Below are 12,360 nucleotides of genomic sequence, written 5' to 3'. Positions count from 1 at the left end.
CATCCTGTCATTGTGTACATTCTGCATCGCATCCACCTTTTTTCTTTCAATGAGTTTAAACGTCTAAAAGCAGACTCGCTGTTTAGTCAGTCGAGACTGTTGCTAAGTAACCTGCCAGCTGTCTCACGCTTTCACTTGTGGACCGCCCAATGTTAAGTACCTCGAATAAAATGTTATGTTTGCCAAAAATATATATTTTATCAATACAATTCAAGTATAAATATAAATATCCGACCCTCTCTCTCGCTGTACTTTCAATGAACACAAAACTGTCAACAAAGGCCTTTTTTCTTTCTGATGCACATGACGATTCACCGATGTGTCAAATCACCGCAGTGTCGCGCCAACTACTGGCAAGGAGGACTTGGGCAATGCCAGATTGATAATGTATTTATTTATTTATTTTTGCCTTTCTTATTAGTGGCTGGTATCAGTAGCAGCTTTCACAAGTACCTGCTGCATTGAAATTAAGATTGATACCCGGTATCGGTACTCGCCCATCCCAACTCGGAATGAATAGACGCTCAGTGTGGAGGCCTAGAAGGGTTTTTCAAACAAATATTTCCTGTTAATATGACTTTTCTAGGGCGGCACGGTGGTCGACTGCTTAGCACGTCCGCCTCACAGTTCAGAGGTCGTGGGTTCGATCCTGGCCCCGGCCTCCCTGTGTGGAGTTTGCATGTTCTCCCCGTGCCTGCGTGGGTTTTCTCCGGGTACTCCGGTTTCCTCCCACATTCCAAAAACATGCATGGCAGGTTAATTGATCACTCTAAATTGCCACTAGGCGTGATTGTTGCGGATGTTTGTCTCTGTGTGCCCTGCGATTGGCTGGCAACCAATTCAGGGTGTCCCCCGCCTACTGCCCGAAGACTGCTGGGATAGGCTCCAGCACTCACCGCGACCCTTGTGAGGACAAGCGGTAGAGATAATGGATGGATGGATGACTTTTCTACTCTGGTAGTGATCGTCTATGGTGCATTCAGAATTGCAAATAGGCATTGTACACTTTTTAACTTTGTACAGAACAGTCTTGTACTGTGAATAATGCTGTTATGAAATGCGCTATATAAATAAAATTGTATTGTATTGTATTAACCAGAATCCTGTGTCACATTGTTGCCAATCAATGTGGATTCAAATGCATCCTTGTGCAAACCGCAATAAAGTTGCCATTACAATAAATGAATGTTTTCTTCTTCTTCTGTGTTTTAGCAGTTGGCAAACAATTTTTGGTGCATTAATGGTTTAATGTATTCAAATCTACTTTATTATTTCTTAGTCAGTCTGACAATCTCATGATTCTTTGATGCATACTGCCACCTGCTGTACATCTATAGTCAATGCGGTCTGGGTTGCGTTTCCATCTCTCGTCAGCAAAAGGGGCATCCGTCATTTATGGACTGTGAAGTCTGCTGGACTTGACCAGGTTAGTGACGATTACACAGATGTGCAAAAATCCACTTCCGTCTGTCCTTAGTCCGTCTTTTTTTTTTTTTTTCAAAGTTTCCCGTCCATCGTCTACCATCTTCAAAATAGACGATGTGGGGCGGACCGATGGAATGTAAGGACGGAAGCGCTTCAAAAGGACGAGGACGGACAGAGTTGGAGGATGATCATTTTTATGAAAAAGGATGGAGGGACAAGGACGGAAGGGTACCCAGGTCGTGGATAGAGGACGGAGGATGGACCGGCAAAAAAGGGTCAAGTGCCCAGCTCTGCGTATTGAATCGTATTTTTTGGAACTACAGTATGCAAACCCCTATTACATAGTGATGTCTATAAAATCACTTTGAAGGAATTAAATGCCACATTCACAGCGCCGGCAGGTTCATACTATAAAGTGGCAGCAAGAAACCCGTTGATCATATCTCGTTTCAAACTGATCTGTAATGTATGGAATCGGAATCGCACTGAATTGGATCGTTCCACTTTAAAATGTACCGCCCTTGAATCGTATCGCATCCCATGTATCGAGATAGTATCGAATCGTCCTTTATTGGAGCGATGCACACCCCTAATACCTACTTTAGGACTATGGCGGTTGTTTGTTTCTTTTGGCCTATGGAGGTCGAGTGATGAAAAGCAGTCGCCGATGGGCTTCCCGGAAGGAGCCGAGAAAAGCCGAACTCCCTCCCTAGCTCGCTCGCTCCCACTTCGTTACTACCTCCCTCCCTCCCCGGTTGTCTCTCGGTGGTGCAAGCAGCCATGTTGCCGCGAGCTTGTTCCGGTATGAGGGCTGGCTGCTGCGCTTAGACCGCAATCGGACGCAGCTCGTCGCTTCCTCCCGACCCCTAAACCCTGGAAAGCCGCAATCCCATCGATCATGTATCGTACAACCTGATTCCAACCTCAGGGTGGCCAAGCTGCTGGTGGATCGTCATCATCGTCGGGTACTGGGGCTTGGTTAGGTATATATCGGCCATACCGCAGTGCAGTGCGGTTCTGGTGAACGACCTTATTATTCCTATGAACGCCAGCGACGCCAGGACTCCGCTGCCTTTCGTGGATTTTGGACTTTGGTGGCTCGCGTGTGTGGCACCAACCTCCTCTTCTTCTACTTTTCTTCCTCCTCCTCCTCCTCCTCCGCCGCCTGTGGCCGCTGGAGCGCTAGCGGCTAGCGAACTAGCCCAGGCAGTTAGCTCCGCCTTGAAGGAAAGTCGGGCTAGCTCGATGGGCTAAAAAAAAAAAAAAAGAAAAGAAAAAGAAAGCAGACGAAAAATAAACTCTCAACTGGGCCATGTTACCGTTTTACATGGTGGCGTTTTTATTCTTTGGACACCCCACCCTGGATATCTCGCTGGGGACGATTGTTTCGTGTGAGTTGGCAAGGTCGGGACGGGGACCTCGCCGGGAATAACTTTGGCCTGGAAGTTTTTTTTGACCTGATTTTTTCCATTTACACCATCGAAGGAGCTATTTGTGGAACAAAGAACAATAACAAGACAAGGCCTGGTGATAAATTCGTTTTACGGAAACGCACAACGGCCGTTTGTCGTCTATTCACTCGGTGTCGTACTGGCTTTAGCATGCTAGCAACCTAGTTGTACCTTGCCTCTTTAATACAGCACCATTCGCCAGCGTTTCATTTCTTCTTCGCTAGTGACCCGTTTGAAGGGTAACAATAAACACGGACTACTCATAGTGGCATTCTTTATTTTTTACTTTCAGTGTCAACAAACATGGGACCTGCGGTTGAGCTCGCGAACTAACTGCTAGCCGCCGATGTGGGATCCAACTTGTTGATTCACGGGCTATCTGACGTGTTGCTAGCGGGCTAGCATTGGGACTCATTTTTTCCCCGTTTTGTACCCACACCGAGCTTAAATGTCTAAAAGCCACTGAGGGGTCATTCGTTTGGGTCACTGCCCCCTTGCGCCTTTTTGCAACAACACCAACATCCCTCTTCAAGTCAAGCCAACATGTCAACAAGGACCCCACTGGTGCAAGTCATTGAAAATTCCTCAGGACAGGTAAGATCATCACCTCAACAAATGTACAAAAATGATATAGTCAAATGCAATTGCTCAAAATACAGTCACACAATTGCACTTATATCTTGGCACTGATCTTTCATTTTTAGGAAAATGCAACATAGTTTGACTTCTTTTTAGAAACGTGCAACATTAACTGTTTGATTTCTTTGGTTGATTAGTACCTGGGATAGAGGAATCAATTTCGTGTGACAAATGTGAAGAAAGTCATGAATCTTCATACTGGTGAAAATTCACCAGATTATGGCCAATCTCTTGATACAAAATTGGTTGTTAAATCGGAGCTTCACACATTCACAACTCTCTAAGTTTGTATCCTCTGGTCAAAAGGCTGATATTAGTGCAAAGCATACCAAACACAGAAACAGACAACATATAGTAATGAGAAAATTAACATAAAGAAAGTAAGGATGCTCCGAAGTGAAGATTTTTGGCTGCATTTCGGTTTGAATGCAGCTGGTAGCCGAAGCTGCACTGATATTCAAACGAGTTTGGCGTTTGCAAAAGCATATCTCTAGCCAAGTTGCCAGATGCTGAGCTGCTCTGTGTTTGTTTATAGAGTAGCTGTGTGGCTAGAGGGCAAAGCACTTCCTGTCCCTTACCTAATACGTTCTGTGTGAGAACAAAGGCGTACCCCAATAGATGTATCCTTATACTCTAGTTAATAGCTGTCATATTAATGTTTTTATCCAACTAAGACGGCAAGTCCAACCAGGGATAAACATTACAAATTTGCGATGAACCCAGATTTGATGAACCTAAATCTGTACGCAAGGCAGAATTCGCTGTAGTCATAAAATCAATTACAGTAAATATTTGTATGAAAAACATCATCTAAGACAAAAACGTACAAGCGTGGTTTACTTGATTAACCCATTTGCTGGTATTTTTGAATGAAGCCCTGTTTTTGGTCATCTGTTTGCTCTCTGTAATCATCCTTTCAATCCATTTCTATACTATTGCCACACAACTTACGAAAAGAATGTGTTACTATCTCCTAAAGGCCATGTATAGAAAGGCATCAGGTCCCAAAATACACCAAGGACGAAAGAGCTAACCCTAAAAATGGTCTCCATAAATGCAGATATTTTTAACTTCTGGTAAGAGTCCAGGCTTTTTAAGTAGGCATTGACTTGACATGAACCCTCTATTCTGTTGTAACAAATGATCCCTTTTTCCATTGAAGTTTCCATCTGTCAACATTCCAAAAATACCATCATCAATTACGGTAATATCGCAAGTCACAAAACCAATGTAAACATTTATTTTGTGTATGAAAAAATATGTCACAACAAAACCACAACATAGCAATCTCTTTCATTGATCACAAGAAGGCAAAACAGAAAGAACTTGAGATGTACAGACAAGTTGGCTTTTGTTGATGACTGCAATAACTTACTGAATAATCACATCAGTAAATAGGCGAGTGCACTTAATAAGCATGACTCAAACTAGCAATAGACCGATATGCTTTTTCTAGGGCCGATACCGATTATTAGTGGTCAAGGACGCCAATAACCGATATCTGGAGCCGATATTCATTTTTCGTAAAAAGGAAAAATATTGGCCTTAAAATCTTAAAAAAAAAAAAATGCAACTCTTAACTTTGTTGAAACGTCTTTAATCATATTTTTACTGAACAATTTTTCAGATTTTCATCATGCTGACTTTTTTGTTATCAAATTCTAACAAAAAGTTCAGGGGTCAGCATGTCTTAAAAAGTTAAATGAAAATCTAAACAATAGCTCCATGTTGTTTTCTAGAGTAAATGAAGTCCTCCAAAATTTCAAAATGACCAATGTTCAAACTTCACTCATCTTTGTTTTGATTTCAACACAGTTTTAAATATATTTATTGTTCGGCCATCAGATTAAAAAAAAAAAAAAGGCCGATGCCATTATTCATCAACACGCTGAATATTGGCACCGATAATCGGTCTATCCCTAACTCGAATGCGTTGTCCTCTTTCCCACGGTGAAAAAATGACGTGAGCATGCTAAACCGGAGACGTATTTGCTTACTTGCCACCCAAGTGGACAAAAAAGTCAGATGCCGTTATTCGTCAACACGCTGAATATTGGCGACGATAATCGGTCTATCCCTAACTCGAATGCGTTGTCCTCTTTCCCACGGTGAAAAAAAGATGTTAGCATGCTAAACCGGAGACGTATTTGCTTACTTGCCACCCAAGTGGGCAAAAAATACCTGCACCTTACATGTATGCATTTGCCTCAGTCAATTTTGTTTTGGGGAAATTAAGAAAATGACACCAAATTCAAAAAACAGGAAGAGTCCTATTGCCTTGATTCAACCGTGGCTGATTACTATGACTTGGGTCACTGACATTAAAAGGAAAAAAAACACAATAGGTGTTTTTATTTATATTGTGAACCAAGTTAAAAATGAACTAGGCAATTATGATATTAGGCCAACGGTATGTAAAACACCATCCATTATGAATGACATTTAACTAGGTCAATTTAATGTAATAAAATGAGCTCTCTCAGCACTCTTGTCAGTTTTTTCCTCATAGTTATACATTTGCAACTTGGAGTCGCATACCTCGGGTCAAAAGTTTGCAACATGCTGCTAAATCACCATAAATGGGCATTGGGCACCATGTCATTGGCAATGTTCAGCGCAATTGACTCTGAAGTTACTTTCCACCCAGCTCCGTTGTTGTCCTACGGAACACAATGTGACAGCGTTAAAATGATTATGCTCATATTGTGAGAAGGTGCAGAAAAGTTACGAAATATAAGTTGGAAACACTTAACTGTTTCCAACAACTCTGCTGGAAGACATGTTGTTAGTGCAAAGAGTGCACATGAAAGGGGAATGCCCCTTGAAGTACGGAAGGTGTTGGTGCGTGAATTAGACAGAAACACAAAATAGACACTTGGTTCAGAACATACTGTATGGAATATAAATGTGTTTAAAAGTAGGGATGATCCGATCGATCGGGCACCGATCATGATTGGCCGAATTTCGTGAAAAATTCCGTGATCCGAATATTCGTTCAAAGCCTTTTATTGCCGATCAAATCATCCGATCACCCGCAGCTCATGCTTGGCTGCCGCGAGACAAAATGGCAAAAAAGTTAATTTGTTTAATACGTGACGACGTCCCTCCGTCCAAAAGCATCACTCGCGCGGCCCTGCACGCAACCGCGTTGATCTGTTAAACGTGTTACTAAAAGCTGATAAATTTAAGTTTTTCAGTCATAAAACCTGATCGGAACATCCCTATTTAAGAGCTATTCTGTTACGCAAGTTGCTGTTGTATTCATTTTCTTTTCACAAGAAATGAATCAAGTCCCACAGACACTTGCTTGCCATATTATAAACGCTCTCCAGCTTTACTAAGATGTGGCCTATCTTGAGTTGAAAGTCACTCTTCAGCAGAGAAACGTGAACTGCGGAGTTCACAATTGAGACAATTGGTGTCAAGTTGATTGTTAAACGTTTCCTTGGCATAACATGTTTGAAGAGAATTTAAAGTTGGAAGGGGCAGGGCTTTCTTAACCCGCAGCGCTTCAGAACTTCATTTGATTGAAGGGCAGCAAAGTAAGATGCAGGGCTTTCAAATCCATCCAATAATGAGGTAGCCCTAGATACGAGATCAAAGAACGGCCAGACACCGGAAGAGCGGCAATTTGGGTGCTCCCTGGAGATTAGGGCGCGGCTGCAAAGGGGTGTTTGTCACACGCGGGGCTGGCTGTCCATCAAAAATGTTCGATACCGGTACCGACACGATATCTTCGCTTCGATACCTGTTGCTCAATGATCTTTTTTTGGAATAACAGGGTTATGATATCAGTTCCAGCAAAACAAAAATGACTAACACATTCCGATGCTAATTTTGAATTTTATCGTCAAGACTTGATATGGTAGCTGCAGCCGCCATGTTATGCCATTTTCCCTTGCAACTTTCCCCATCCACCTCAAAGTCTGTCTGGGCTGGATAAAGAGGATTTGGACTCTATCCGATGATGCGTTAGTCAATGGCTGTTCTGGATTCGTGTGCTTGTGAATTGTCAGTCGCTAATAGCTGGTTTCTTAAATTCCCCTTTCATCACAAATTCTTCAAGACAACTCGCTCTAAGCAACTTATACATTATAGAAAGAACATTTTTGGGGTGAATAATCACAGAAAATCACAAACAATATACTGTATTTTTGAAAAGCCTTTATTTTGGACAAAATTGGAAAGGACCACCGCATGGAGCAAAAATGGTGGGCAGTTGCTTACAGCAGACAGGAAGTAAAAATACACTTCAACTTCTCTCGGTTTTAAAGACACGGATATGATAAAGAAAATCTCCCGGGCGAATGAAATACTAAAATAGTCACAGCTGTATTGAACATGAGTTGATGGGATTACTAGCAATGCAGTTGGCAACCAAGTTCAAGTGAGCTCAGCCTTTCACTATTTGGTGTTCGTGCGTGAGGAAATACCGTATTTCCTGTTTGACAATATTCCCCCGTGTCTCCTGCGAGAGACCAACGGAGCTCGAAATACAGGTCTGCCCCTGACGTCATCTTTCATCTCAGTGTTTGGTGGTAGTCGCACACTAGCCTGGCACGCTGGCGCCATGCCTTTCAACTTGTCGTTTTTCCAAGCATGGCCATTTCCCCTGTCGACAAGTCCCGTCCGCCGAGTCAGCCCAATTCAAACGCCCGTTTAGAAGAGCTTCAGTCAATCTAGTTTTTTGGAGGAATGGCCCCATTGTCCCTTTGCTTGGCCAATATGATTTAAAAAAAAAAAAAAAAAAAAAAAAAAATGAAAACACACTCAAGGAGCATGTGGCAAAGACTCTCATACTGGACTAACCGTGTGGTCAATCTGAGCTGAAATCAGAGCGTCAGGTCTTATTCACTTGCCTTGCCATGCCTCTTGAAGTCACAAATCAACACACAAATACTACAGTTGTTGGGACTTGGGGCACATTTGCTAAAACCAGTGTTTTGCTTTATTTTTTTATTTTATTTTACAATTTTTTCATTTTATATATATATATATATATATATATATATATATATATATATATATATATATATATATATACACACAACATAATTCAGAACAATGGCATTTCAATTCATTTTAATGTGGAAGATTGATTTGATAGTTACGAGGCAACCTTTAACTGTTCTTGCCGAATGGATGACAGCAAACGCTTTACCGCTTATCCCCCCCCCCCTTTTTTTTTTACATTTTTCTGGGGCCTCTCCTCATTCATGCTCCCGTTGAATGAGTCACCGTAGCATGCGCGTCGTCGTTCCGCCCAGGAAACTGAAAATTCCACCTTGCTCCTTTAACAGCGCAGTCGCTAGGCAGAAGAGCTGCGAGAGAGAGAGAGAGAGAGAGAGAGACGGACGGACGGAGCGAGCTGGGGTCCTAGCAACAGAGAACCTGCCTCACACACTCGCGTTCATATTTGTTCTCACCGTCGCACACAGTAGCCGTCCTTCAGATACACACTCAGTTTGTGTTTCACTTGACTGGAATGACATTTTAATTGAATGAGCTGTGTCAGCAGCCCTATTTAATCGCCGAATGAACAGGTGCTGCAGTGAGGCTCGGGGCCTGTGCTCTGTGTACGTGTGTGTGTGTGTGTGTAGGATTGTCTAAAAGAGAGTGCGGCGTAAAACAAGCCTTTCCAGTTGAGTGGAGTGGTAGGTGTGGCGGCACCCTGTTGACCTGGCTTCAGAGGAGCGCGGACTTCCCTCTCCGCCACCACGCTTTTGTCCCTCGGCGGTTGCAATGGAGAAAAAAGTTGAAGTGGCTTGGCTCACTGTTGTTTTTGTTATTAACACGCATGATTGGCCAGCTAAATAGTCATGTTGTGAACTAGGGCTGGGCAATGTGGCCTGAACTTCATATCGCACTATAAATTGGATCCCTTCACAACGTAGATTTAAGTGTAAAAATTAAAATGGAAGCATTTCTGATTGGGTTGTTTAGTCGCTTTGCAAAGCTAAATTAGGTCAAATAAAACAAAAGCAAAAATATAAATGCAGTTTTGAGAACAGCAAAGGCAGGTAAATCAATCAAAAATAGTTGTCTAATGAAGTTGTGTTTAACCGTTAAAACACCCTCCCAGTGTGCCCTGTTAAACTTTAACGAGAGTCCCTGATGTGGCTGCCCATTGACTTTAGAGGGGCATGGGCACAAAACAAATAAAACAGATCACAAAATGTTACCCAGTAAGGCCGTAATGGGGAAGTACCGAAACTGAAACAACAGTTGCCTTTAAAATTGCAGAACTGCGAATCAAACTGCTGCAATCGACCACTATTTGAATAATCGGTTGATTGTTTGGAGACGTTTTTAGTTAAAGTTGTCCAAATGCTCGTAATTTAAAACGGTAAATATTCTCAGAATTTTGTAGTGCTCCATGAAAGCGGACTCGTTATCTTGTTTATTAATCAAAATAAGATTTGAAATTTGCAAAAAAAAATTAAAATTTGCAAATCTCTGTTTTTACTTGGACTTAGCAAAAATGTTTCCCTATTTTCTGCCATGTTATAGACAAAACCAGTATCTCAATCCTAATCAAATAAGAAGTATGTCTTATTTTTGAATAAATGAATAGATATATATTTTTTTAATAATCTGATTCAATTTATTGAAAAATTAAATACAGATTAATCGATTATTCAAGTAATAATTAATTGCAGCCCTACATCCAAGCTCATTTTCAGTTGAGAACAGTTGCAAATTAAGAAGTCCAGACTATAGGTACTTCAAAAAACGTAAATACGTCGAAAATGATAATGCATCCTCAACGACACCATCCCATAATTGCACTTCTGTCATCTTAGTATACGAGACCCGGTGGCCAAAGTACATTTAAATAGCTTTTAATGTAATGCTCTTACAACCAAAAGTTTGAACTTGTGCGGGACCGAAATGCTGCAGCTTTTTCCAGTCCGGTCCGGTCCAGTCCGAGTCACTCACTGCCTTCACCACATTTGCGCCGTTGTCAGCAGTTGTGCAAACTTGAGATTCTTCCCCGAGACCGCACGACTCCAAGGCGGCATCCTTTCATCTTCCTGCTGTCGTTTCGTACCCGTACGGTCATCAGGGAAATCTGACGTCTGGAAGCACCGACAGGCCAATCCCCACTCACCAGTTATGAAATGGTTTCCGAGGCCGATATAAGCCCCCGTGATGTGACTCGACCACAAATCTCTAGTACTGTAGTCGCCAAATATTTACATTCACAGACGTCTTTTTCCACTGTCCCTTGGTGCTAGCCATATAGTTTGGGCAATTCTCTCGCATTAAAGTACTTGTGGCTCGGCAGTACGTATCGAGTGCTTCAAGGGTTTGAAATAATGTCTCAGAGCCCGCTGCGTAAAGCAGGAAAAGGACAAGTGTATCGTAATGGGTTTTGTTCTGTCAATCCAACAGTACGTTTTGCAAAAGCTTGCACAACGTGGTGGCCATTTGAGTCGGAACGCCTCTGAGGACAGTTTGCTTGCTAACGTGACACATCTTGTAAATGACATTTTTTTGGTCACTGTCTGACTTTTTAAATCTGAACCAAGTCCAAATCAATTTTTAACCTACTGCTCCCCGATTTGTGATTTGAAGCAATTGCCACGCTGCCTCAGGCAAATGCGACAATGTCATCAACAAGCGTTCTCGGTAGGGCAATTATGTCATTTATACCATCAGGATTTAGAAGCACATAGTGTGCTGAGCTGTCCTGTGCCACATGGATACTCACATCTTGGGGTAATCCAGTTCAACAGCCCATTCACACCAAACTGACACCGAGCGCGACACCGGCATGCTAAAGTTAACCACCCGTGTGGAGTGTTTTGCACCGTCCCTATCGGAATATTCTTGGATTTCGGATATATATGGCTTTGTTTACATTCAAGGAACGTGGAAAAAAAAACAAAAAACGTGCATGTGAAGACACTCAGTTGCAAGTAAAGAAGTAAAGAAAACCACAAATGTCAACACCACGGCAGTGAAGGCAATGAGGAAGTCATCAGGACGAGTACTTGTTCAGTTAGCCTGGACTGACCTCCTCACCCCCAGGACGTGGGACATGCCTGGCTAAAAATGATGATATGCTCAATTTACTTGACTTCCACTTGATATTCACGATACTCGACTTGACCTCGACCTGAACTTCATGCCTGTTTACATTTGAAAATCTGCAGTTTCAAGCTAGCGCGGTATTGATCGCGGTATTGCAATTACAACTCTGTGACGTCAGCAAGTTTACACTTCACGTGTAGTGTAGCCCAGCGTGCGCTTCTCTATTTTGTTTATGGGTGTGTGTGCGCTGCGGGTGGTGCTGGGGGGGTTGGGGCTTGTTAACATGCAGCTGCTCAAAAATGAAGGAAGAATCTGTATACAAAAATAGTCCCGACCAAAGAGCTGAGGAAAGTAGTACAATCAACCCCCCTCGCCTCGCCCATCCCCCATTCAGTGAAAAATTGAATTCTTCGCTGGAAAAGTGCCACAATGTCTCATGTTATTTCCTCACATGACACAAGTTTTATGAATGTTTTCCTAAAGTTCGATCTGGGCTAGCATGCTGTTGACAGCCTGCAGATGTACAGGGGGTAGGGAAAATATAATAGGGAAAAGAGCCCTTGAAATTTTTCACTTTCTGTGTCATTGCAGCCATTTGCCAAAATCAAAAAAGTTCATTTTGGCTAGGTTCACACCGCAGGAAAAAACTCTTGATTTTTTTTTTGTGTAAGCGTTCATATTACATTATAAATGCGACCTGGGTCTTGTCTGCTGTATGAACACATGCGTCGTCAAAGTGGCCCGCATGCGCAGAAGAAGAGACGACGTCACACCCGACGTTGTGCTTGCGGAAGTAAATGTGGTCCAT

At 42.4% G+C, this 12,360-nt stretch overlaps 1 protein-coding gene across 11 annotated transcripts in view; it reads left to right on the top strand.

The window, feature by feature from the left end:
- Positions 1-2,162: 2,162 nt before the first annotated feature.
- Positions 2,163-12,360, top strand: part of LOC147150760 (serine/threonine-protein kinase MARK2-like) — a 34,504-nt gene continuing 24,306 nt past the window's right edge. For all 11 annotated transcript variants that reach the window (XM_086024353.1, XM_086024352.1, XM_086024344.1 and 8 more), the window contains exon 1: positions 2,163-3,470. In XM_086024353.1, the coding sequence (XP_085880479.1) occupies positions 3,420-3,470 (51 nt within the window). In that variant the 5' untranslated portion in view covers positions 2,163-3,419. The remainder of the gene's footprint in view (positions 3,471-12,360) is intronic.

The sequence above is a fragment of the Filicampus tigris genome, chromosome 2 (assembly GCF_054856515.1).
Source record: "Filicampus tigris isolate MCC_2025a chromosome 2, RoL_Ftig_1.0, whole genome shotgun sequence".
Taxonomy (NCBI): domain Eukaryota; kingdom Metazoa; phylum Chordata; class Actinopteri; order Syngnathiformes; family Syngnathidae; genus Filicampus; species Filicampus tigris.
This window is presented reverse-complemented; position numbering and strand designations above follow the sequence as displayed.